General features: G+C 43.0%; 2 protein-coding genes and 1 non-coding gene across 6 annotated transcripts in view; 2 read left to right on the top strand and 1 right to left on the bottom strand.

The window, feature by feature from the left end:
* The first annotated feature begins 1,838 nt into the window (after positions 1–1,838).
* On the top strand, positions 1,839–1,910 carry trnat-cgu (transfer RNA threonine (anticodon CGU)). Its single transcript has one exon. It is a non-coding gene; the product is annotated as a tRNA-Thr (tRNA).
* A 2,641-nt stretch (positions 1,911–4,551) lies between these two features.
* On the bottom strand, positions 4,552–16,292 carry LOC102683083 (E3 ubiquitin-protein ligase TRIM39-like). Its single transcript, XM_069198298.1, has 9 exons — positions 15,635–16,292; positions 12,925–13,020; positions 12,546–12,779; positions 12,260–12,419; positions 11,758–11,817; positions 10,393–10,425; positions 9,264–9,290; positions 8,660–8,686; positions 4,552–5,668 (listed from the first exon to the last, which is right to left on the bottom strand). Exons 1-9 carry the CDS (start codon positions 15,692–15,694, stop codon positions 5,130–5,132), a joined length of 1,236 nt encoding a protein of 411 aa, XP_069054399.1. The 5' UTR covers positions 15,695–16,292; the 3' UTR covers positions 4,552–5,129.
* A 1,959-nt stretch (positions 16,293–18,251) lies between these two features.
* LOC138216056 (butyrophilin subfamily 2 member A2-like) overlaps positions 18,252–26,151 on the top strand; it is a 35,176-nt gene continuing 27,276 nt past the window's right edge. For 3 of the 4 annotated variants that reach the window (XM_069198297.1, XM_069198294.1, XM_069198295.1), the window contains exons 1-3: positions 18,252–18,405; positions 18,648–18,722; positions 20,240–20,587. In XM_069198297.1, coding sequence (XP_069054398.1) covers positions 18,650–18,722; positions 20,240–20,587 — 421 coding nt within the window. In that variant the 5' untranslated portion in view covers positions 18,252–18,405; positions 18,648–18,649. Of the gene's footprint in view, positions 18,406–18,647; positions 18,723–19,966; positions 20,052–20,239; positions 20,588–26,151 lie in introns of those variants that run through there. The other variant, XM_069198296.1, reaches the window with a different exon arrangement.

Raw genomic sequence — 26,151 nt, forward strand, 5'->3', positions numbered from 1 at the left:
TGCTATTTTTTAAACAGACCAAATGAAAGACCTAGTAGCTAAATACAAGTAGAAAACATGTGAATTTAATTTAGAAAATGTGGACCAGAGCGATGTATAGTATTACTAATAGCAGCACAAAGCTCACAGTGGTGTCATTAGAGTATCAGGGTCAGTGGTGCAATGGATAATGCGTTTGATGTTGGATCAGAAGATTGTAAGTTCGACTCCTACCTGACTCGTAAAGTTTTAAACCACACTTCTCAGCCGTTGTAGGGACATTGCCAATCAGCCACAAGAAAAAAAAAAACATAATTTGTGCCTTTATTAAAAAAAAAGGAAAAACAGAGTAGTAGTTTATGTGGTAATTTCAGGTAGAATGTAAGAACTTAAGTTTACTAGTCCCATAAAATACTTGTAACCCAAAAACACAACAACCACAATGCAAGAAGCCTTCCGGGAACCTCGGTAAATCACTGTAGTAGTCTAACGACTACAGAAAATAAAATTAAAAAATACTAACGGAATAACTTCAAAACAAAAATAACATTAAAAACAAATCTGGGAAACAACAAAAAATCAAATGCGAGAGCTTTTTCAAGTCTTCGGTACCCCATTGTGCTCCCTTAGTCCCAGTAGACCTCTCGTCTAAGAAGATATCTCTCATCTATCTGTGTACAGATCAGCAGGGGGTCCACAACTGATGGGAAATTAAGTAGTGACCTGCGTCGGCATGCGTAAGCTGCAAAGGAAAAAGTATAGGTTTATTCCATGCTCAAAAGAGAAGGAAACACGACGTGGACCCTTCTTCGGGTGTGACGTGGAATAAACCTTTACCTGTTCCTTTGATGTTAATTTAGACCGGATCTCCAGCAAATACCTAACAGACTACAATCCCGTTAGATAAGGTGTTAAGGACGACCTATAAGTAGCAGTAGCTAAAGTGGACAGTTGCTAAAGACACGCCACACTGCTCCAGGTGAGGCTCGAACTCACAACCTCGGCATGACTCCGCTGTGCACTGCTGTATAAGTACCGCGAGCTGACCGATTGCGCCACTGGACTATTTGCCCTTCACACACTGACGTTGCACAAACACAGGGTGAAAACGATTTCGGCATGTTTTCCGTCTCTCCGTGGGAGAAAGGGACAGTAAAAGAGCGAGGAAACTACAAGGGAAGACAATGAAAAAATAGTGCTCACTGCAAAAGAGGGAGGAGAGAGATGGTCAGACACGTAAATCAGCCCGGCGGATTTACACTACAAATTTGTCATTTGTAGTGACATTTATGAGTCTTCATGTGTCTGAAACTGTCCAGTTTGTATTTTCGTTTCAAAAATCCAGTAAACTTGAATAAGACAAGAAGGCACACACTGCACATCTGCGGAACATCACGTCCGATGTTTACAGTGACATCAGAGATTGAAAGCGAAGTCGTTTTTTATTAAAAGTTCAAGGAAACCTGAATATGTTTGCTCGACATATTTCAGAATCACAGTAAAATGTAGTACGATTGCTGCACAGATCTGCAGTCTGCAATTAGAATACGGTTTGTGCGTTGTATAAAATATGTCATTCAAAACTTTTCTAAAACTGCAGAGATACATTTCGGATTGCGTCTTCATGTAAAAATAAAATATCTATTTTATTTGACGGGCGCTATAAGCAGAGTCTGAAGCCAGCTCCACAGAAGAACTATATTCAGTGTGCCAAAAAAGTGAGTATTTCACTAAGTGAACAATTACTGTACATCATAATCATATTTGTTTTACTTCTCCTGCCATTGCAATTTGTGCAGATTTTTTTTTATTTATTTTCAAAATGTATTAGCCTTGATGGGAAAGAAAATTAGACTGTGGGCGCGGTGGCCAAGTGGTGAGGCGTCGGTCTCGTCAACCAAAGAGCACGGGTTCAAACCCCGTCCGTGCCTGGTTTGCTTACCACGACATACCTTTATCTAAATAGTCAATTGCCTTGCAATGTAGAAATCTCTGTAATAATAAGAAAAGAAAAGTAGCTAATAATCCTTTGACAAAGTAACGGGCATCCTCCACTGCTTGTCAGGATGGCTGAGTGGTCTTAGGTGCCAGACTCAAGAACTCAATCGTGTGTAGTGACAGTTGTTATTCACAACCCGGATTTCTATGGAAGCCCGTTTCCGCCAGGGAGTAAAAAAAAAACCGCTATGGTATCTCAGAATTCCGACTTAGCAACTCAGAATTGCGACTTAGTAATTCAGAATTCCGGCTTTATATCTCACATTTGCGACTTCGAAATAGCCCATATTCCAATGTCTTTCCTTTTGTTATTGTAACGGATTCGGGTTCTAGGGCTTGTGCCCTCGCAGCTCCCACCCTAGTTCGTGCCTCACTGCATTGGCTCGAATCCAGGTCTTGGCAGCTGAGCTAAAGAAGACCTTTTTTAAGCAAAAAAGCACATACAATGAGATACCATAGCGCGTTTTTTTTACTCCCTGGCGGATACGGGCTTCCATAGATTTCCCTTCATGTTCATTAAGATGTGTAATTTGTATGTTGCTTATATAAGAACAGTTTCTTCAAAAGTTCTGTCAATTAACAGTGGAGAGCTAGCCGATGTACGTTTTCATTAAAACTCTCTTTAAGGCGATTACAAGTATCTTGAGCAAATCTGCGTCATATTAAAAAAAAAAGTTTAGCTCAAGATGCAACAGGAGTATAAATGAATTCTCCCGCCCTACATTCCAAGATATGGAATCTTATTTTTCTTAAAGTTTCTGAAATTGGTCATTATTGGAAATTGCCCGGTGATATCGACTCAGGTAGTCAGTTGTTATGTGCTGTAATTCGATACATGCAAAGCATTTGTATTCCCTCAAATTATTAATAAGGTCAATAATGTATTAAACATTGCATGCCACTTTTTCTCTAGGTGATGTTCACGATGGAACAGTGAGAAAGGCGTGCCTAGATGTGCTTGAACCATCACCTTACTATCATTTTAGTACCGACCTGACCGCAGTGAGCAATGGTACGACAGAGACTCCAACGGGTCGGTTTTCTCCTTTTACAGTTTTTGGGAAAAAAATAATCTGCACTTTTAAGCAAGTATTTTATTTCAAATTTTGCTAAGTGTAAGTTTTTCTTGAAAAACGTTGTTTCAGAAATAAACTGAGTTGACGGGAATAGCCCTGTCAGTAGAATATCGAGCTTTTCATCTCAGCGAGTTCTTCTGTGGAGCAGGCTTCAGAACTCTGTACTGTGCCTTTGATGTCATTTTATTTTTACAGCAGCCGCATCCGGAAAGTTTTTTTTTTTTAGGTTTAGGTTTAGGTTTTTTAGGTTTTCTGATTATATCTCTACTTTACTTAAATACCTTAGTGACAGGCGATTCTTTCCGATATTTGTTCCGGCGCGGTTATTGATCCCATACTAAAGATTATTTTTATAAAGAACATATCACCTGCAAACTGGTATCGGGAAAGTTTTATAATATTACTTTTTATTTTAAAAAAGTAAATTTATGATAATCCATATGATTTCTTACCAGCGTGGAGCTCGAATTCACAACCCCGAGATTAAGTGTTTGGTTATAGTTGCGCCACAGAAAAAAAATGAAATCTCTTATTTATATTAAATACTGCGGCTCCTGACCTTTTCTTCTCGTCAGAGAAGACGTCGGTCTGGTCTCCAGATTATCAACTATAAAATCAGACCGTCCTCCTTTGTAAAGCAGTGTTGGTTCACATTGGTTATATACCGGGGTAAAGTTAGCTTGAAGTTCGAAAACGATTTTGGCACGCCTGTAGCGCATTCACGAAATCTCTTAGAGTTACAAAAACACTTGCTTTGTGTATAAAATACATTGTGAATGCTTTCTCAGCCTTTACTTTTTCGTTTTTATGACATTTTTTTGACCAAGCATAGCAAGGTTTCCTGTCTCCTTTTACAGTTGGACGATAACATACCAGATTCACACTCACCTTTTTTCTATACATACATTGTCATTGATCTCTACAGTACTAAACACATCATACTGAATTAAAGGTTCGGAAATATATGTTTCTTGTCTTCTTACGCAGCTCGACAATAACAAAGCAGATTTACACTCACCTGTTTTTATACAAACGGGATGTTTACAGTGTTAATTACAGTCCAGATTCAGAGCGAATTTTTACAAACCGATATTTTACACAGAAGATTGACACAGCTTTGCGTTGTGAATCTCTTTTTCTATTGGTTTTATTGAATGTGGCACTATTAGACAGGCAATGCACTGGGATAGGGGGAACTGTTCATGAGCCAATAGCATTTAAACACCCACACTGCTGCAACTAAGTGTGTTGGGTAGCGCACACACAAATCTTCATTTACAGAGCTCCTGTAGGCTTTTTTTAGTGTCAGCCAGTACTCAGGGAAGAGACATTTGCAACCCATTCGACAAGGGTTAAACACACACAAGGGCAGTAAAATGTATGACATTACATGGACAGATCTGAATGAAATTTCAGGCTATTGAAAAAAGTAAATTATTAAATAGCCCAGGACAGAAGACAAGACTGACAAGTAGCCCAAGTTTCTGTCCGTGAAGAAACAAACTTGCCACTGCCACCAAACAGAAGTAAAATCTTGGGTTCAGTTTAGTGTTTTGGGCTTTCATATGAAGGTAAACAGAGCTTTCACTGGGCGATTATATCAATTTATTAGGAACTAAACATCTTACAAACTACAACTCCCATAAACACCCTGAGCCACTTTCTGATGGCATCACAGTGCCTATTCCGCCTGGCTGATGATGTCAGCGGGTCCCTCCCAGTTCAGGCAGCTTTACAGTCATCGGCGCGTGCAGGAGAGACTCACATGGGATTTCATTTTTAATTCATTTCAGTTTATTTTCTCAAAATTTGAAAAAAAAAAAACACGAGAGGGTTTCCAGAGATATTTACAAGTCAGGAGTACAGCAGGCTGGTAGCGGGGAATATCTCCCTCTCTCGTAAATGTTATTTTCCTGTTTAAATCTTTTACTGTAATATAACATGTTTAAACATGACACAACATCGACATCATCTTAAATTACTATTAGATTTTTGACATCATCTCACTACCCACCGTTAAACCTGTCTCCCAGTATGAGCAGTGGGACAGAGAGCTGGGAGAGAGTCAGCCTGTGTTCATGAGTCAGTGACGGGTTTAATCTCCACACTGACAGCAGGGAGCAGCTCAAGGTCTTTATTACGATCCACAGTCCTGAAGACAGGATAGATCTTCTCTCCCTGAGTGAAGACCATGTCAGTGAAAGTGTAGAGATGAGCTCTGGACTCCACTGTGTAAAAGGAGACTTTCCTCTCCTCAATATCCACACACACCCCCACCTGCAGACTGCGGGGGAGATGGGTCACAGGGTCAGTAAGAGCAGATAAAACAGAGAGGTAAGAGCTCAGACACCAGTAACCCTGCTGGGGAGAGAAGCTGAACCCCCCTTGCCTCTCTGCAGACTCTCTGGTCACCCCTATTGTCCACCAGTCATTCACCTCCACCTCCCAGTAGTGTCTCCCTGAGGTGAAGGCCTCCCTGCTCATGACACAGGACCAGTGATCAAATCTGTGAGGATTGTCAGAGAGACTCTTCCTCTGTCCCTGTCTCACTCTCTTCCCATCCTCAGACAGGCTGAGAACACAGTGAGCTGTATCAGGGTCCAGAGTCACAGCAGCTGGGGAATAAAACAGCAAACATCACAACAGGCTCCTGCCGATTACATTCCAACTCAACTCCATTATACTGTGAAATGTCTTTATTTAGGAGTGCTGGGTCTTCAAAAGAGAAGTCTAAGATACCTCAATCGTATATATATGGTACTACAAAAAATCGATGGCAACTAAAGAGAAAAGTGAAGCAGCTGGAGGGGACGTGGAAAGAGTACTGGAGAAGCGCCTGTCTGTTAAAACGGTTTATTTCAAATCCCATTTTAGCAGCTCGTTCATCTTCTCTAAGACCATTTTCCTGATGACGCAGAATAAAACAGTGCTGAATTCAAAGACTGTATAATGCCCGTTTTTACACAAAAACAATATAATTACAAAACCACAATCTTGCTAAAATATAAGAAAACCTTCACACTTACTTTAAAAATGTGAAGAAATATCCAAAGTATTCAATTTAAACCAGAAATAACACATCCAGAAACCCAGAGAGAAACAGAGGCGCAGCATTCAAGATGGCATTCAGGTGGGAGGTAAAGTTTAGAGGCTGAGGAGTTTTTTTGAGTTTTTCATGACCTGAATGTTATTTTTTTGCTTTTTTTGACTACAGAAAAATAAGGACATTGTTGCAACAGTGAAGAGTATCTGTAAAAGGACCCTGCCGGACCAGGAGGGCGTGATATCGGCCATCAACACTGTTCACAGGCTCGGGAGAGCGAACATGTCTGGGCAAGTGTGCCCCAGATCGATTAAAATACAGTTCACCAAGAGGACGGCAAAGGATATACTGTGGCGAGCGGCGAGGGGGAATGAGTATTTGAATGAGAACAAACTGAGATTTGCAGAGGACCTGTCTGCCGCAGACAGGAGCACCAGGAACCAGCTGTGGCCCCAGGTTGAAGCTGCCAGAAGAGAGGGGAGGAGAGCCTACTTTGTGGGAGCGAGGTCCTTTGTGGAAGGGAAGGAGAAATGCTCCCAGTGACTGCTCAGTTAATGATTATGTTTGGTTTTATTTGTTATAGCAGTTTATACTAATGTTTATTTAGTGTTAGTTTGGAATGTTGTAGTTATGTATTAAGGACTGTTATAGTTCTGGTTCTTGAAAAACTCAATAATTTAGACAATCTTAGAGTTAGTTATCTGCATTTGTGTATGTGTTTTTCATGAATGCCAGAGGTACTCGAAGTGTTTTAAAAGAAAAGCTTTTTTTTTGTTTTGTAAAAAAGTGAGTGCTGATTTTTATTTTATACAGGAAATGCATGCATGTTGAAACATTATTTAAATTCTATAAATAATTGAGAAATAATAAAAGAAAGGAAAACATGGTATATGTAAAAAATAAAATTTGATCACATAATTTACTTCATTACCTCTGGTGGTTAAATGTTTTTTTCTGTTGTGTTTTTTATCTCTTGTACCTGTTTCTGATCCTCTGGTTGTAGATGTATTTGTAAATTCTATTCGTTTAATAAAAAAAAAGTTTTGCGAAAAAAAAGAAACAGAGGCGCTCATACTGACTTCAGACTGTTTGCGCTCAGCTGTCAGCCTCTCTGATAGGACACACCAGATGTCAATCAGTGAGCTCTGACCACTGAGAGACAGGGGGCGGGGCTTATACATGTTCATTGTGAATGGGGGTTTTGATCAATTCAATTCAAGAAGCTTTATTCGGATGACCAATGAACACTGACTTAATACTCTCCTGATATTTAATACTTAAATACAAACTCTTAATACTTAATACATATAATAAATACTCTCCTTCTATTGTCTGCTGATCAAAGAGATTCTTCTCAGTTCTTATGTTTTTACTCCTGGAGAATAGAAAGGCTGTAAAAAAGAGCCTATCCAGTATAAATAGTAGACATATATTGGGCATGGCCTGGAACAATAGGTATCTACATGTGCTATAATTTGAATAATCATTTTTGAAGAAATGAAATGTGTTTTTTTGGGGTGGCGGATATTTCTTTCTAGAGTGTGTACTGAGTACTGAGTAAGATATATATAAATCTGATGTTTCAGACTTAATGTCCAGATGGTCCCTTAAATTCAGACCCTGAACCAGGCCTGGACTTTCTTTACTGTCCAAGATATTGCAAGATGTTCAGGCTACAAACACTCCAGGTGGAAATGACCTTTGAGGAGCTGGGGGTTAAAGAGGTTCAACATCCTGACTGTATCATCATTTTAAACACAAAAAGCAACAACATGAGCTGTTTAGCAATAACGTTTATCTGCCTGATAATGTTTATTTTTCCCACAGCCTGAACGTACTCTATATAGAAGCCAATCCTGTCTGTACTCTGTTTGTATGAACATCCTAATAACACAGTCAGAGGAAAGAGGGAAACAGACGAAGAAAAGGTGATTTTATAAATATAAACTCTTATATGTTTCTTCTTGCTGACCGATCAGCCTGGTTGACATGTAAAGAGAAGCAGCCATTTCTCAGACAAGAGGGAGGCCTACAGGCCCCAGAGGAGCCCCTGTACCAGAGTCCCACTGCTGCCTCTCACAAGAGGGAAAGAATACTGTCATTATACCATCCTTTTTTCCACAACCTTTAACAGTGTTTCTCCTTAGGATTTGAATAGCTTGTTATTATGAGACTGGCTCTGCTCCTGAATTCTCCTGATATTCCACAGTTTTTCCAGTCACTGGTTCTGCCACATTCAGTCTGTAGACCCTTATTCAGGAGTGAGCAGAGACCAGAACACGTGGCCTTCAGGGAAAATTAGTTTTCTATACTATCAGTCCAGGAGAGACTCATACTGGCCATTAGATTGAAACACAGGACGGAGATAGAAATACCACCATGAAACTTTGATTGATCTTCACAGCCCACATGTAGGATGTTACAGAATTATGAGATTGAAATACATCTCCTTCTGTTTACAGACCATATCACACTAAAGAGACCTTCTGGACTCAAGACCTCAATAACCCCAGACACTAGGGCTTAAAACAACACCTCTTTCTTCAAGAAGAGACAGACCTACCTGCAGCACTGCACAACCACTGCCATTCTGAAACACAGAGATAAAGACACTGTTTATCACAGACACACACTGGAGCACAGAGATACAGACACTGTTAATCACAGTCACAAACTGGCCTCCATATTGAGACAAAGATGTCACTACAGTTTTCATTATGAATCTTATAGTACCAAAATTCAGGGGTCAGAGGTAATGAAATTCACTAGAGACCAGTAATGCTCTCTTGAACTGGTTTCTTTCAAGAGACTAAAAGTTAAAATTACAAGAGAACTTCAGACATACAGTATCAGTATTAAAAATCAGGAGTTCAGCTTCGTTCACACTGAAACCAGTGTGAAACATCCTTTTTATTGATCATGTTCTAAGAACTGAAAGAAAAACATTAGTAATATAGACGTTTTTCAGAATGGACTACTGTGATGTGTTATTTTAATGATACACTGTTAGTGTTGTCCAGGTCTTTCCTGATCCAACAGAATTGCCCTTTTGGGAGCTCCCCAGTTTAAATACCGCTCTGTCCTCCACACACACTCTTCCCCAGCACACTGGCAGGGTGAGAGCTGGAGCCCAGCAGGAGCTGTGATTTTACACACAGTGGACTTACGCAGGACAGGGATGGGGCTGCCTTCACCTGTACAGAAGAAAGGAGAGGGTCAGTACTGAGCTGTAGTGTCCTGGTGGAGAATAGACAAAACTGGGGTTATACCCCAGACAGGTGAACAGGGCAAAGGTCATGTGAAGATATAGTTTATAGTGTTATAGTGCATGGGTTATCAGGCTGTGCTGTTCCCTGGATTTATGTCTAGTATCTCTGATGGAGATCGAGCACCAGTGTGAAAACAGCTCACAACCAGCAGCTCACTGAGACCCAGCAGTGTGAGCCTGGCCAGTACCTGGAGGGGAGACTCCTGGGAATGCTGAGGCTGCTGATGGAAGAGGTGTTAATGGGGCCAGTAGGGGGCACTCACCCTGCATGCCCCAGTACAGTGATTGGGACACATGATATTATTGTTATTATGCAAGATCACGAGGTCAGCAGTGAAATAGTGTTCTTACCATCAGTTGTGTTATTATTGTAAGAAAAGATTTTGTAATCTCTGTTTATTAAAATGCTTCATTGTGTAGGACTCATGATTTGTACCCATGACATGTAGTCTCCTACAGAGTGTGAGCTTTTCGTAGTAAAAAGGTTTTGATTTAGGTTGGGTGATTTTATAGCTTTATCAGTCCAGCACAGACATGACTCCACTGGCTGAAAGACATGATCACTGTGAAAGGAGATGAGGAATATGATGTGAACCTGCAGTGAAACTCAGTTTACACTGATTCGCATTCTCCTTACTCTTTTATTGGTGTATTTCTCACCAGGAATCAATATTCATTAATATTAGCGCTCAATAGCAGTACTGTGTCTGTAACTTCAACAGGAAACAGACCTATCTGCAGCACTGCACAGCCACTGCCATTCTGAAACATAGAAACACAGACAATCACAGTCACAAACTGGACCACAGAGATACAGACACTGTTAATCACAGTCACACACTGGAACACAGAGATCCAGACACTGTTAATCACAGACACACACTGGAACACAGAGACACAGACACTGTTAATCACAGTCACACACTGGAACACAGAGACACAGACACTGTTAATCACAGTCGCTCACTGGTAATAACACGTCAGTAAAGTCATTACTGTCAGTCAGCAGTTTCACACAGTGTACATACGTGATTTAGGGAAAAGAGCTCGCTTCACAGGATCTGCAGAGAGAGAGAGAGAGAGAGAGTAGATCTTTATTGTACTAAAGACTGTTATTGCTTCATACCTTTTATTATACCAGAGTTTATACTACAGTCTGCAGTCAGTTCATTTCAGGATCCCCAGTCTCCACTGCAGTGTGGATCAGAGTCAGTGAGGTGAGCAGCAGTGGCTGTAAGACTGGAGTCTCACTCAATAAAACTGAGCAGCACAAGGCAATAAGACACACAGACACATCACAGGACACCCTGGAGTCCGGAGCTTGAGCCATTGAGAAAGATAAGAAACACAGTCTGTCCACAGCAGTGAGCAGTGATTTCATAAAGAACCAGCAGTGATACTGAGAACTGATCAATGCTCAGTCATATGCTTCTCATTGTTGTGTGATCTCTCACAGCATGAGTGAGTTTTACCAACAGTGACCAGTAACATTGTCTGAGTGACCTGTTCCCACAGAAACCAGTATCACTGACTGAATGACCTGTACCCACAGTGACCAGTATCACTGACTGAGATACAGAGATGTCCTGTTCACTGGACACACTGCCTGATCTCTGGACATCAGCTAGACAGTGAGAGGTGTCAATGATCCTGTCCAAGCTACTAGCCAGCAGACTGAGGACCATCCAGCCCCACATCATCAATAGTGACCAGACATGTGGGGTGGGACAGCGATCCGTCAGCTGGAACCTCCAGCTCACGAAGCATAACGGAGGCATGTAGGATGAAGCTATTTAACTAGGTAGCCTGGTGGGGTTTCTCCACGGTAAAAGTGCACTGGACAGGACAGAGAGCCCTGTAAAGGGGCTGAAGAAAACCCAGAAAACCTGTTCCTTAGTGCTCCTGTTAAGAAATGGACAATCGCAGTTTCAGAGCCAGGACTGCAGCCAGTGGTAACACCCAGGAGGCTTGGAGGGGCTCTTATTGTGTGAACCAGCCTCACTGACCACTTGCAAAATGGAAAGATTGATAATGAACAATCAATCTCTTAGAGACTATTTAAATTCTGTTGAAGTGTTGTTGTTATAATTGTATTTTTTTGTATGAAGTGTGCTGTACACATTGTTGTAATTAAGTGCATTTTCTTAAAAAATGACCCCCACTGGATTTTCTGTCTCTGTCCATCTGTGTGTTTCTTACACAGAGTTTCTCTGATCCACACAGAGTGACTGTCTGCAAGCTTGACTTTCTGAATTCAGACGTGTATCAGCAAGTATCAGAGTGTGAACCAGTGTGTGTGTCAGAGTGTGTATCAGTTTATGTATCACTGTTTCTGCTTTGTGTTTGAGCTCCAGGTATATTTCAAGGGGGAGCTGTTGCGAAAACAGACTCACAGTGTAAAAGCTCTGCTCTGGACCTGGGTTCTGGAGTCAGCAGACTATAGACTTCAGTAACTGGGGAGACACACAGAGAAATGTCTCATCAGGGCTGCTGTAACAGATTAACAGGAATAACAGAGCTATTCTGCTTCACTTGGGCTGTAGCTCCTATTGTAACAGGACTGATCTACTGGACTGAGACTGTAGTCCCTATGGTAACAGGACTGATCTACTGGACTGAGACTGTAGCCCCTATGGTAACAGGACTGTTCTACTATACAGGGACTGTCGCTCCTATTAAAACATTCCTGTTGAACTACATACAGCACAATTTAACAATACAGTTACTCTCATAAAGACTTGTGAGACTAAAACTTTAAAGATATTTCACCTAGAATTTGAATCATTGACTGGTAAGCTGCTCTGATAAATACAATCACTGAACAGAAAATCCATTAACAATATAAGAGAAATTCATAGGCTATCCAGAAAGACATCAGTGTTTTTCACCACTAACCTGTCATGGAAATCTTTATTGATTCCTTCTTGCAGACGTCCTCCAGTCGTTCTTTCAGTCCAGAGACAGGTCTCCTCACTGCCTCAGGAGAGAAATGTGGACGGACAGGGATGCTGGGTGAGTGTCCAGCTCCAGGAGGGACACAGACAGACTGGAAATTCTGCAGCAGGGAAGAGAAAGAGGAGTTTCCAGTCAAACACAACACACATTCCTGGGGAGAAGCCAGGAGCAGCTCTGTGTGAGAGACACCCTTCTGTTCTGCAGAGTCACAGAGCAGTGATGTTACCTGGAGGAAATGGATGTGATCCTCTGTGTGTGAGAACTGGTTCAGCTCAGCATCTCTCCTCTTCAGCTCAGTGATCTCCTTCTCCAGTCGCTCTAGAAGTCCTTCAGCCTGACTCACAGCAGCCCTCTCTTGAGCTCTGATCAGCTCTGTAACCTCAGAGCGTGTTCTCTCAATGGAGCGGATCAGCTCAGTAAAGATCCTGTCAGTGTCCTGTACCGCGGTGTGTGCAGAGCTCTGAGGGAGGAGACACACATTAGATTATTACACAAGAAAACACTCAAAGTACATTACGCTGTATGTTGTGTTTTCTAAGGGTTCTGTCCAGTGTCCAGCTTTGGAAATGTGTGTCAGTGCGTCCACTTCTCTGGTCAATACCCACTCCGAGTGACTCCACAGCCTGTCTCAGCTCCTGCAGCTCCTTCTCTCTCTCCTGAAGCCTCTGCTGGGTTTGTGTCTGTGTCGCGCACGGCTGCTTCTGTGGAAAAAAAAAAGAGACACTCTGGACATTTCTGCTGTAATAGAATCACATCACAGAGACACCCGTTAGAGTCACCCTGGAAAATTCACACTCTGTATTCCTGGTGTCTTATCCACACAAGATGTGTTTCCTGGTCCTGTCTGACACACTCCTGTTCCAAGTCTAATCTACACCCGCAGCATGTGCAACGCAGCAGAGCACGAGTCTCCACCTCCTGCTCAAGTTTTACACCTCACACCTGGGTCTGCACATCAGTATGTGAAGTGAAATATAGAAACATATAAATTATATCTTAAACAGAATGTAGAAAATTCAGTTTTCATTCCAACAGCTCAATATTGTGTCCTAACTGCTCTCTGCACCTCAAAGCAGAAGATTTCAGCAGTGCTGATGAGCCCAGTTGCTACTAGTTTCCTCCTGCAGTCAGTGGAGACCCTGTGGCTGACATGCTAGACCACTGGATGAGGTTCTGGACCAGGCAGACCATGTGTCCGACCACATCTCACATCTTGTCTGCTTCTGGGGAAATTCAGATCATTTCAGAGGAGAAAAGGAAACGTTTGTGTCAGATCTGACTCCAGCAGAACCCAGCTTGAGTCTTGTATTTAATAAAGTATGTGAAGGTAATATACCACAGTTAAGTGGTTTATGTGTTTAAGATCCACCACCTTCCTATTAAATCCCATTTCCAGCACTTTATTTCAATCCTGTTTCACTGCTTTCTGCCCCATAGTCCTCACTATAATAAATTAATCCTTGAGCACTAATGTGGTACCAGTGGCCTTCACAACTGCTGCTGTTACCCCTGTGTGAGAAAAAGAATCATGGCTCTGGACAACCTGAACAACTTTCACCCTGTATCATTTTTTGCAAAAAGTTTAGAATGTGCTGTTAAATTTCTTTTACTTAATCCTCTTTGACTCCAATGTGGTTTCAGACAACTTTACAGCACAGAAACTGGCCTGCTCAAAGTCACTAACGATCTTCTAATATCTCCCGATTCTTTCTGTCCTCATTCTTACTGAACGCAGTGCTGCTTTCGACATCTCATGACATCTCACTTTCTTGTCTTGAGACTGTGTTTGGAGTTTCTGTCACTGCTCTTAAATGGTTCCAGTCTTAAATCACTGATCACTTTCACTTTGTCTCTATTGGGGATTGTAGCTCTTAAATTGGACCTGTTAAGTCTGGTCTTCCTAAGGGGTTGACACTGGGCTCCCTACCCTTCAGCGTGTATGAGTTCTGATGATACTTAAATCTGCAGTACAGTACGTCCATACTAAACTGACACTGACATGTCTCTGCTCTAATTGCTTCTCTGACATAAACACATGGATGACTCACAATTTCCTTCATTTAAACTGCGACAAGACAGAAGTCATGCTTCTTGGCACACCAATGCAGTATCCTTATCTGTGGATGACACTGTACTGGAATCACAGTCAAAATTGAAGAACTTGGGGGTAATATCTGATCCAGGCTTGACATGTGCAACAAATTGTCAAAACATCATTCATCCGCCTCAGAAATACCACCAGGCTGTGTCCTATGTCAAAGCTAACTGTTGCTGAAAAGCTGGTCAACTCTTTCATCTTTACTCATATTGACTACTGTAATGCTCCACTTGCTGGGTATCTAAACCCACATTCAACAAACTACAAGTATGTCCTGAATTTGACAGCCAGAATCCTGACCAGGTCTAGTGCAAGTGGAGTCCTTGCACTGGCTTTCTATCAGGTTTCATGTCGGCTTCAAATTCCTCATGCTCCCCTAAAAGTCTCTGCATGGCTTGACACCACCTCACCTCACAACCTTTACTCTTCTAATTCTGGTCTCCTGTCTGTCCCCCAAGCCAGCACTCTGGGTGACAGGGCTTCTCCTGCTGCAGCCCAGAGCTCTGGAATTCTATCCCTATGGATATCATAGAGTCACCTTCCCTGAGTTCTTTCAAATCCAGACTCACAATCTTCTATTCATTAAGAGTTTTAATTTAACTGGGTCTGTTTCTACCCCTTTGCTTTTCTGCTGTTTTTCCATCTCCCTTCTACCTTCTCCTCTCGCTGTGCATTTTTTGTGCTGTAAATTGCTTTGCCACTTTTAGGCAAAATAAAAATAAAGTTTATTATTAATCATACAGTTCTGGTGAAATTAAATTAGGACTTCATTAATGAGGGTGCAGTCTGTTCTAGAGGTGTTGAGTGTGCTGTGCATTAATGAGGGTGCAGTCTGCTCTAGAGGTGTTGAGTATGCTGTGCATTGATGAGGGTGCAGTCTGTTTTAGAGGTGTTGAGTGTGCTGTGCATTAATGAGGGTGCAGTCTGTTCTAGAGGTGATGAGTGTGCTGTGTAGTTGTACAGGTTCATCGGTGCTAAATGAGGACAGTAAAGAGGGAGACAGTGAAAGTGAGGAGGAGGAGATCGTGAACAACAGACAGAAGAACAGGAGACACTTCAGAGATGCAACCAGTGTAGATCACAGCTGAGTACATGAGCAGGACTCAGCAGTGGAGAGATCCAACATTACAGATACAGTAAATACAGTCTGGAGATCACTTAGAGCCCCAAATATCCCAAATATCCTTTTTTCATCTTACTACACTCAAAGTCTTCACCTGTTTCTCTGTCCTTCCTGCTGCAGCTGAGACAGTATCATGGCCTCTGTGTTCATCCATTACACAAAGATAACAAACACACTTCTGGTCAGTACGGCAATAGACCTTCAGCAATTTGTGATGAGTGCAGCAGATCTTGTGTTGTAGTTATCCTATGGCATCAGCCAGCTCCTGTCTGTGTCCAGGGTGGAGCTCATTGTGTAGATTGTGGTGAGTCTGACAGTAAGAGGCCAGACACATCAGACAGGATTTCACAGCTCCCCTCTCTCTCCCAGTGCAGACATCACACAGTACGTCTCCAGGGTCAGCAGGACTGTGAGCAGGAGGAGGACCACTGCACCCTGTCTCCTTCAGTTTCTCCACCACGTCAGCCAGGATGGTGTTTCTGTGAAGATCAGGTCTTGGGGTGAAGGTCTGTCTGCACTGGGGGCAGCTGTAGATCCCAGTCCGATCTTCCTGATCCCGGCAGTTCTTAATACAGCCCATACAGTAACTGTGTCCACAGAGCAGAGCCACTGGATTCTTCAGCAAATCCAGACACACTGAGCAGCTAAACTGGTCCTGAGAAAATGGGAAAGTGCCTTTTGCCATTTTTCTGACAAGTAAAAACTGCACAGAGAGGAGCAGTAGAGACGGAGCTGTAGTGAGGCTGTTTCAGTAAAACTAAAGTGATCTCTGAGTTTCACTTCCTGGATCTGCACAGAGCAGCAGGTGTGTGAGTATTAGAGGGTGTGGTTGTTAGGGGTTGTGATTAGGTTTATTAGGGGAGTGGTTTAGAGCTGGAGTTATGAAACAGGTTTGGTGGTTGTTGTTTGAAAGAAGGTCTGGTGTTGTGGGGGAGGTGTCTTATGGCGTCATTTTGGACTCAGCCTGACAGATAAAAGGTTTTTAAATAAACTTGAATGTTAGTAGCTGCTCATGTGGAGTCAATCCAGTGGTTTGTGTTCCCAGTAATCAAAACAGTAAAATACTAACTCACTCACACACCATGAGAAGATCAGAGCATGATGGTGACAGACAAGAGGAGGCCAGCTGGCCCATCCAGCTGTTTAATCATTGGGAGTTATTTGGCTCCAGGATCTCCTCCAGCTGTGTTTTGACAGAGGGGTGTCACAGCTCCACATGGTGCAGAGGATTTCACTGTCCGGGTGTGAAAACTTACTGCGAGCAGTCCAGCCTGTTGTGTCTCTCTTTCCAGGCCACTGAGCCCAGCCTTCTGCCTGGCTCTGCCCTGCAGCTTGTGGGCCAGCAGGGTACGTCCAGGGCTTCAAGCTTCACCTGCGCATTGACCCCCTCTGTGAGCCGCACAGACCTGTGGAGCGCTGCAGAGAATCACAAGCCCATCGCTCCCCAATTAAAGAGCTCAGGAGTTTCAGAAATGGAGCAGGTGTTACTTTGAAATGAGCAAACAGAAAAAGCAAATCATGACCAGACATAGTGCAGAGGAAGAATGCAGGACTACCTGTTAAAGCTTAGGTATACAGAAAATCACAGAAAGCTGTGTTATAAAAGAACATGTGAACACTGTTCAGTGTTTACATAGATACTGAAATGAGATAAACATATTTTAGTTGTATTTTAATGGAAACCTATAGAATGTAAAAGTATTTTAAATGTTAGCATTGAACGGTGTGTTGGATGCACAGAAAGAGAAGCAGTAGGCAAACAGCCAGCATCTCAAGATGTTCATATTCAAAGGCAATATGTTTAAACAACAAACTAGCTGTGGATACTGATGTCCCAGAGAGGTGGAAAGGCTGTTTCTTTAAGCCAGCTCTTTAAAATTTATCCTCAGTGAGAAACTTCTGCCATCTCATAGTGAGTTTCTTTTTTATAATCTTTTCACGTGTGATGTCATTAAGTACAATAAGCTCCTGCTTTGTTTAAAGATGGAAAATAAAACTAACTTTTCAGGAAACGCTACTTAAGGATAATCAAAAGACGTGAATTTAAAAGAAATGATTTACTTTGCTTGGTTAATTTAAAAAAAAACTTAGTTATAAAGGGAGACGCGCTCCAGACTGCAGAACATTCATTCTGAACTGCTGAGCTCCACACCTCCTCTTTCTCTCTGTATTGCCTCTTCTCTGACGGACCTCAGTGGGTGGTGCGCTACTGTCTCAGCGACCTGCTGATCTGGAAAAGAGCTCAGACCACAGCTCTGAGTGTCCCTGTCCTGCTCACTGGACTTTTGTCAGTGTGACAGTGGGTGAACAGGAGTTTTGAGTGGCTGTTCTAATGATTGTTCTGAGCTGTGTTTGCAGATCTTGTCAGCACAGGGTCAGGATCTGTCAGAACAGAGTCACACAAGGTCCATTGTGTAGTGACATAAATAGCATCAATTTACAGATTAACTTCATGAGTTCAGGCACATGAAGATTAAACACAACTTTCATATAACTAAAATAATCAACAACTCTCTGGCCAAAATAAATAATAAAAACAATTAAAGAGACAGTAAAAGAAAACAGGTTTCAAACTCTGTTCCCACCTGCTCTGCTGCCCTCGTTCACTGCTCAGACACAGACTCAGCTCAGTGGGAATGTTGCTCTGCAGGCTGGGTGAGTCTGTGCTGAAAGAACAGGTCTGTGCTGAAAGTTTAAAAGAAGGAAGTGAACTGTGTCCCTGTAGCAGTGAACAGCAGTTACTGTGAATAAGATGGAGGATTAAACAGGAGAAAACACTTCACCTTACAGGTGTTAGTTGTACCTTGTACAACTTGTATTGGTTTTTTTACAGAACAGCTCTGAGATGACAAAGTGAGCAATCAGGTAAGAACTAAGTCTGAGAGACACTCCTCATGGAAAGCGGTATGTTTGCTCTGGATACAGATCTCAATGAAAATGTCTGCAAGATCAGGGCTTCTGTTAATGGGAACATGGCACAGTGACAAGTCAAGGTCATTATGTGTTTCAGTAAATTGTACTGCTCATGTCTTTCAGAGACATTTGATCTCTTTATTCATTTCAGAGATAAGAGTGTTTTTATACTTTACAGTGTTTCTTTGTTTCAGAGATGGAGTCTGACCAGTCACAGTGGCTCTTTTTGACTCTGCTTTTTCTCCACCAGTCCTGTGTCTCAGGATCAGGTACAGTGAGACTCTTATTGTTGTTTTAATCAATAACCTGACCAGAGCTCTGATTTCACATTGATTACTGAAAAGTTCAATACAGTTTTGAATTTCTGAAGATGTTAACATAAAGATTGTAACATTTAAAATCTGGTGTTCAATCTCTTAACTATTATTGTGTTGTAAGAATGTGATGCAGTATAGAATTACTATAATAGTGCTCTGGGATGGAAGGCCTGAAGTTGCAGGTGTGTCATGAGGTGGTGGGTTGCTGAATCATTAATATATTTTAGTAAATATCAGCAACATAGCTGGTAGGGAGAATTGTGTTTAGAGATGAGACATAAAATTAATGCAATAACATCAGAGCAATGACATCAGGAATGGTTGTATGACATGTACTGTCTAACCGGATGTATAAGTTGTTAAGACATTAAGCCACTTTGTTGTAATTATCACTCCTGAACTCTTATTACAAACCCCATTGATTTTCAAACATAATACACACAACATTAAGAATATAATATTTCAAATACAAATAACATCACATCTATAATATTTCCTCACCCTGCACAAACCGCAAACATGGCTGGAATGAACAGTCTGTTCTTGTCATCAGCCTTTCTTCTGCTCATGATGTTGTGTGCCAGTCTGGGATCAATGTCCTCCACTGAGTCACTCTGTCGTCAGACCCCTGAGCACCTGTGGGATGAGCTGAGAGACCCACAGTCAATCATGGCCAAGTCACACTGCTGACCTGAGAGCTGCTTCACACTCTCTGCCAGTCTGTGTCTCAGTGTGGGAGTTAATGTTGGCTACATCAGGTACTCATCACTTACAAAGGGAGTCCTGGAGTGACCCAAACCACACAGGACATTACAACATGTCAGAAGTGTGTTTATGAAAGATGGAGTGATGATACAGCCAACACTTGTAGAAGGAACCTGACTGGATCTTACCTGTTGTTCATCTTCATACTAGGTTGTATGTTTAGATGTTGGAGAATCTTATTTTATATTTATATTGTAACCTGAATCAACCATGAGTTGAATCATTCAGGTCCCTGTAGACTACATCCTGCTGAACCTCCTGTGTTTAAGGGTTCAGATTGTGTTGGAAGTATTAATTAATCAGCAGTTTAATCTGGGTTCTGTATGTGAAGAGTTTCAGTTTATAAAGGTGCAGAGAGCAGAGAGAAACACAGATAAAGAACTTGATTCAACCCCCTACTGTCACTGCAGAGTAACAGACCCTCAGTGAACACAGTCACAGCTCTTCTATCAGTGAGTGAAGGTGAGGATCTGAGGGTCCTGGGTGACAGATCCAGACTCCAGTTTGCAGCAGATGGTGAGATGAGACTCATTGATCTTCAGTGCTCCTCATTCACATGTGGGTCTGAATCAGTGATGAGCTGTTTGTAGAAAACACTGTGTGTCACTGAGCTGCTCTGCTTTATTCTGCCAGTGATCTACAGTTTGTCATATGTGTCTGTGTTGAGGCTGAAACTCATGTCAGCTGTGCTCTTTCTCTTTCAGAGAGGTTTCAGGTTCTCAGTCCAGCTGTTCCTGTGTTTGTTTTCCCTGGTGAAGATGCTGTCCTGCCCTGTTATCTCTCACCAGACATCAGTGCTAAGGATCTAGAAATCAGGTGGTTTAGAAAGGATTACAATGAACCCATTTGTTTGTATAAATTAGGCTTCTATAACTTTAATAGACAGAACCCAGCCTACAGGGACAGGGCTGGTCTATTCCTGGAGGAGCTCCACAGAGGCAATGTGTCTTTAACACTGAGAGATGTGAAACGCTCTGACCATGGGCAGTACAAATGCTTTGTGGTGTCTGAACAGATGGATGATGAAGCTATTATTGACCTGGCTGTTAGAGGTGAGTGTCTTTCTCTCAGAATTACATTTATGTGAATCGCTGATCATTTCAATGATGATAGCTGTTAGTATTTCCGTAATTCACTTGCTTTGTAACCGTAAAAATGAGCAATTGCACATGATGAGTTATGATACCATAAATATAATAATGACTTAAGAGAACAGTACTAACATGTTGAGCTCAGTCAAGAGATCTGAGTTTCAGAGTCAAGTCCACATTGACAATTATATGTTAATTATATGTTAAATATAAATATATATTCTGTTTAATTGCTTCTTAATATTCTGTCTATTCCAAATATTTATCCATACATTTTAGGGGACTGACTATGTATGTTTATCTTCCATAGAGGAACTCCCTCATATCAGGATTGGTCTTTAGTAAAAAAAAAGATAAATCTACACAGACTGTGGTAGGTGATTGGCTGGACAAAATGACCGATAGGTGACACTTGGGTGCATTAGTTGTGAGTGAAATGATTGCTTCGTTTAATCTCTTTATCAAGCAGGTTTAAATCTGCTTAATATGGAATATGGAATATTAATATGGATTTTTACAGCTAAAGGGACATTTTGGTAGCTGAGCATAAAAACTTGTGGGAGCATAATGATAATTAACAATATTAATTTAGGAACATACTGTGGTTATTTTGGGAGTTTTGACATGCTCTTCTTGACTATATTAAGTTTATATACTTTATAAAAAGCAACATCAATATTGCATTGCTTTTCCATAATACTTGCGCTCGTTATCGCAGTAAAAAAATTGTACTTTTTAGAATCCACTAAACAAGAAATATACTGTAATATGGAATCGTCAATCTAAATATATAAGGCATCGCTGTGAGGATTTAAATATAATATATTTATTTATATAGCTGTTAGTATTTCCGTAATTCACTTGCTTTGTAACCGTGATTCATTTTTAATTTGACCCATTCACTTACTTTTGAAACACTTTTTAAGCTGTTCATTTTAGCTACAGCATGTTTCTGAGTGGTCTGGTGGTACAGTGGGTTTGTCATGTGACCTGAGTTCAATACCTGCTTAGAGCATACTCCTTTTTAAAAAATAAAATAATACATATTGTGTATTAACAATTATTTTATATATATATTACATTTATATTTGATGTTAAGTGATATTAACGTAAGCTGAGGTCCTGTTAGTGTTTAGTTCAGTTGAGAGGTTTGAAGTGTTTTTGAGTAGGAGTTCTGTGGTCTAATTGGTGGCAGGAGGGAGAACGTGATGAGGAAAGGGGGAGAGCAGGAAGTAGAGAGAGAGAGAGAACGCATCTGGTGGGGATGCAGAGTTGTAAGCTGTTCTCTAATAAACTGCCAAGAAAATGAATATCCATCTCCATCCCGTTCCATTCTGGACCGACAGAGTGTTGACCACTGTCATACGAATCCTACAGTTAATGGAGTTTTTAATGAAAGTTCGGGTGGAATGAAGGCAGCCGCGCTCATTCGACACAGCTGCTGCAATTCTCACTAATCCTGACGTAAGCAACCGGTCTCAATAAATATCAAACATCACCCTCTCCTCTTCCTCGTTCGTTTTCTGCATGGTTTGTTTTCGCCTAGCTCGAATCCGTGCTCCCTTCTCATGGATCTACAAATCCGCCGCTCCGATGAAGACCTTTTCTGCAGCGCAGGAGACTCTCCTACCCTTCTCGTCCAGTCCACCCCCCACAGCACCCCTCACCTCCGTCTCATCGCCTCCCTCAGCCGCCATGCCACATCAGCGCCGCTCATCTCCCAGCCAGTCCTCACAAGATCCAACTCCTCGCCGAAGACTGCGTTCCGCCGTCGTAGTCCCTCTCTCATTACAAACCCAGCCTTCCCATTCCTCCACGGCAAAATCTCCAAATAACCCCCGCTTCTCTCGAGGATGTCCCTGCCGCCGCGCTTCACGCACATCGGCTCCCCCTTCTCCTGGATCATCTCTCGCGACTTCCAACCGTGGCAAACCTCCAGAGGATACTTCGAAAACATGCCGTCCATTTTAAAAGAAACGCTTCCAAAAAAAAAAAAAAAAGCTCTGTTTTCCCTGTACTTAACCGCAGTCTACACAAGGAAACATCAACTCCCCAGCTTCCCCCGGCGCCCTCTGATGACATCACCCGCGCCGCCGCCACTCATCCCAACGTGAGGACCCCAAGGCCGCCCGCGCCTCTGCCTGTCGCATCTTCTGTCTTGTCCTGATATATCCGTGTCTGTCTCTTCTCCCAAGCAATCCATTCCTCTGCTGAATAACTGCACCTAGCCTCTTCCACCCAGCCTCCTGCCCTAATCTCCTCGCTGCGGCTCGCTTTCCGTTACTCTCAAATCTTCTGACCCTCACTCCGCTTCAGTCCTTCGAATTTTCGACTTCTGTTTGGCTTTCAGCATTTTCCGCGACATCACGTGCTCCGCCTTTCCCCAACGTCGTCAGGAACTCGACGATTACACGCACAGCATCCCCGATCTATCTGTCCTTTTCGAGGGCTCCCTGTTCTACGATTACCATAAGCAGTTCTTGGCCGAGGCCGCTGCCCGCCTACTCCAATGGAACCAGCGCACCTACTGGGGAGCCCTTGACATTGAGCTTTATTGCCGCACTTTCACCGGTGTCCAAGCTCTTTCCTGCGACTTCCGTTCCTCTTGGACAAATTCATCAAATCTTTGCCCAGATACCGTCCGCAAGCCCAACCCTGACTTTGCCCCTTCTCCCCCACAGCATCTATTCTCCCGTCAGGTCTTCTTCAAACCTTCCCGGTCCAAAGACGTTCGCGGTTGCCCCATCGTGATGATCAGGGGCCAACAATTTCCAACATCTTCAATTCCTCTACATATACCTCTCTCCTTCGTCGCTTCTGCGGCGAAGCTCATGCTCGCTCGCTCTGCCTGCCCCCGCCGGCCCTTCCATGCTTGCTCCACCTTCAGCATTCCCAAAAGACTACTGGCTTTTCCGTCTACCCCAATCGACATCCCCACTCTTGCTTTCAGCCTGCTCCGTCACCCTGACCCCTCTTCCACCCACATCTTACTCGACGGCCTTTCCTTCGGATTCTCACCAGGCCCGTGCACACTTCCTTCCTTCGTCTTTTGCAAAAATTTGCAATCTGCCACCGCCGATCCCCAGTCCGTTGATTCCTTGATTCCTTGTTTCATGATCGGCCCACTTGACTCTTCCCCATTCCCTGCATACCACATCAATCCCATTGGTATAGCGGTCCATCTGGGCACCTAGCTCGCTAAGGCCAACATCTCCAGTGCTGTTTAAGTTATGCCTCCTGACCCAGACCTCTGGCACCTCTTCGGAGTTCATTGGCGGAACAAGTTCTTTGCAGTCCGCCTTACCTTCGGACGTAGGAGTAGCCCAAAACATTTTTGGTACCTTAGCCGAAGCTCTCGGCTGGATACCGTCGAATAACTATAAGTTTCCTTTTCTCGTCCACCTTCTCGACGATTTCCTTACCATAGACTTCCCTCACACCCCAGCTGCAAGAGCCTCCTCCACACTTATTTCCATTTTAGGAAACTAGGGGTACCCCTTGCCATGGACAAAACAACTGGCCCCTCTCATATAATCCAATTCCTCGGGATCACCCTCAATTCCATCAATTTCTCCGCTTCCCTGCCTCGCGACAAAATCGACAGGATCCAGATGTATATCTCTATCTATTCTTCCGCCAAATTTCGCACAAAGAGGGAACTTCTCTCTCCGCCCGGCCACCTCAATTACGCCATGCATATCATTCCTCAAGGACGGTCTACCTTCTCGACCTCGCCTCTTCCGTGCCCTCTCTTTACCACCACGTAAGCCCTTAGCCAACCGTAAATCCGAGCTCAGGCTTCGGAGCTTCTCTTGGCCAACTGGAATGGCATATCTCTCTTCTACGATGACCTCCTCTCTGACACTGAGGATATCCAGACGCAGCCCCCTCAGTCGGTTTCAGAGGCTATTACAAAGGCCAATGGTTTGCGGCCCCTTGGTCTCCTGATTTCTCTCCAATCCCTCTCGCCAACCAGTCATCAGCCTTGTTAGAAATATTTCCAATTGTCGTTGCTGCTTCTCTTTGGGGCCACAATTGGAAACAAAAACCGTCCTCATCCATTTGGCCATCCATGCAGTAGTTCATATAATCAACAAAGGAAGGTCTTCATCCCAATCCATCATGAAATTCCTCTGCCGCCTTAAATGGATTTCTCTCACATCAATTCATCCGCGCAGCTGCTCACATTACAGGCCACCTTAATGAGATAGCTGACTCTCTCTCTCGCTTTCAGTTCAGGAACTCGGCACAAGATGCAAGACCGAACCTCTGCACAGTACCTCCCTATTCGGAGCTCACGTTCCTCTGAATCATCCTTTCCATCGCTATCTCCAGCTGGCCCAGCAAACTATCCTCTTAGGGATCGCCCCTCGAACTCTCAATTCTTACTGCACTGCCTGGAAGGGCTTCCAATCCTTCCACCTCTCCGCGAACAAAAATTCAGTTCTTTCGATATTCTCACCGTATCATCCTTCGTTCGCTATCGTAGAAACTCACTCAAGGCACAAGCATCCACCACCAAAGTATACCTGTGCGGCATCCACTCCTTTTCGGCACGATCTGTCCATCCCTTATCTACCCTCAAATTACTCTCCTTAAAGGCTTTCGGTGGCTTGAAAAAACACTTCCAAACCTACGCGTACCACTTGCCTCAGACATCCTTGAATCCTGCATCTACGTTGTCAGGTCAGGTTACCACTCACCCTGGGTCGACCGCCCTCTTGAATCTTTATTCTTGTTAGCCTTCTTTATCTCCCTAAGGTGCTCCTAAATTACCGCTAATTCCACATCCTTCGATCCTTCTTCTCAACCCTGCTTGTCCAACATCTCCATCTTATCTTCCAAGACACTGACCTTCTATCTCAAGAAAAGCAAAACCAACCAACTCGCATCCGTCACTCTCATCTATTATTTCAAACTCTGTTCCTACATAAGCCCTTACGAGCCTCTATCCCATTACGCACATCTTCGCACCTCTGCCGGAGCTTCTCCTACTGTCCCTCTGTTCGCAAATGAGAAGGGCCGTATCATGATACCCTCCTAAACAATTCTCTGGGCACTCCTTTAGATCAGGGGCCGCATCCTCCGGCTGCGCTCGCAAAGGCATACCAGTATCTCATCAAGCAACTCGGCCGTCGATCCTCCAAGGCTTACCATGCATACATTAAAACTAACCCCGGTATCCTCAAGCAGGTACTTTCTCTCCTCAGCTGAATTGGCCCAATAATCTTTTGTTTTTGTTTTTCTGCACTGGTGACTGGGGGTCCCGCTTGGTTCTTTTGGGGGGTCCTATCCTCCCCGTCCAACGGCCGGGAGGTTGGCCCTCAGCCAAGCGGGTTACGCCAAATCTCCACATCACAATAAACAATTCTAATTTCTCCCAAGCTTTCGGCTGCTGTCATTCCTCGTAAACACAATAGTGAAATAAAAACAGGAATGAGCAAACTCAGTTGAATACTGTCAACATTGGAAGTAAAACCAGTTCAACCAGTTTAATTCAATTCAAAACACTTTACTCAGTGGGG

This window comes from Lepisosteus oculatus, chromosome 14, assembly GCF_040954835.1.
Source record: "Lepisosteus oculatus isolate fLepOcu1 chromosome 14, fLepOcu1.hap2, whole genome shotgun sequence".
NCBI classification, from domain to species: Eukaryota; Metazoa; Chordata; class Actinopteri; order Semionotiformes; family Lepisosteidae; genus Lepisosteus; species Lepisosteus oculatus.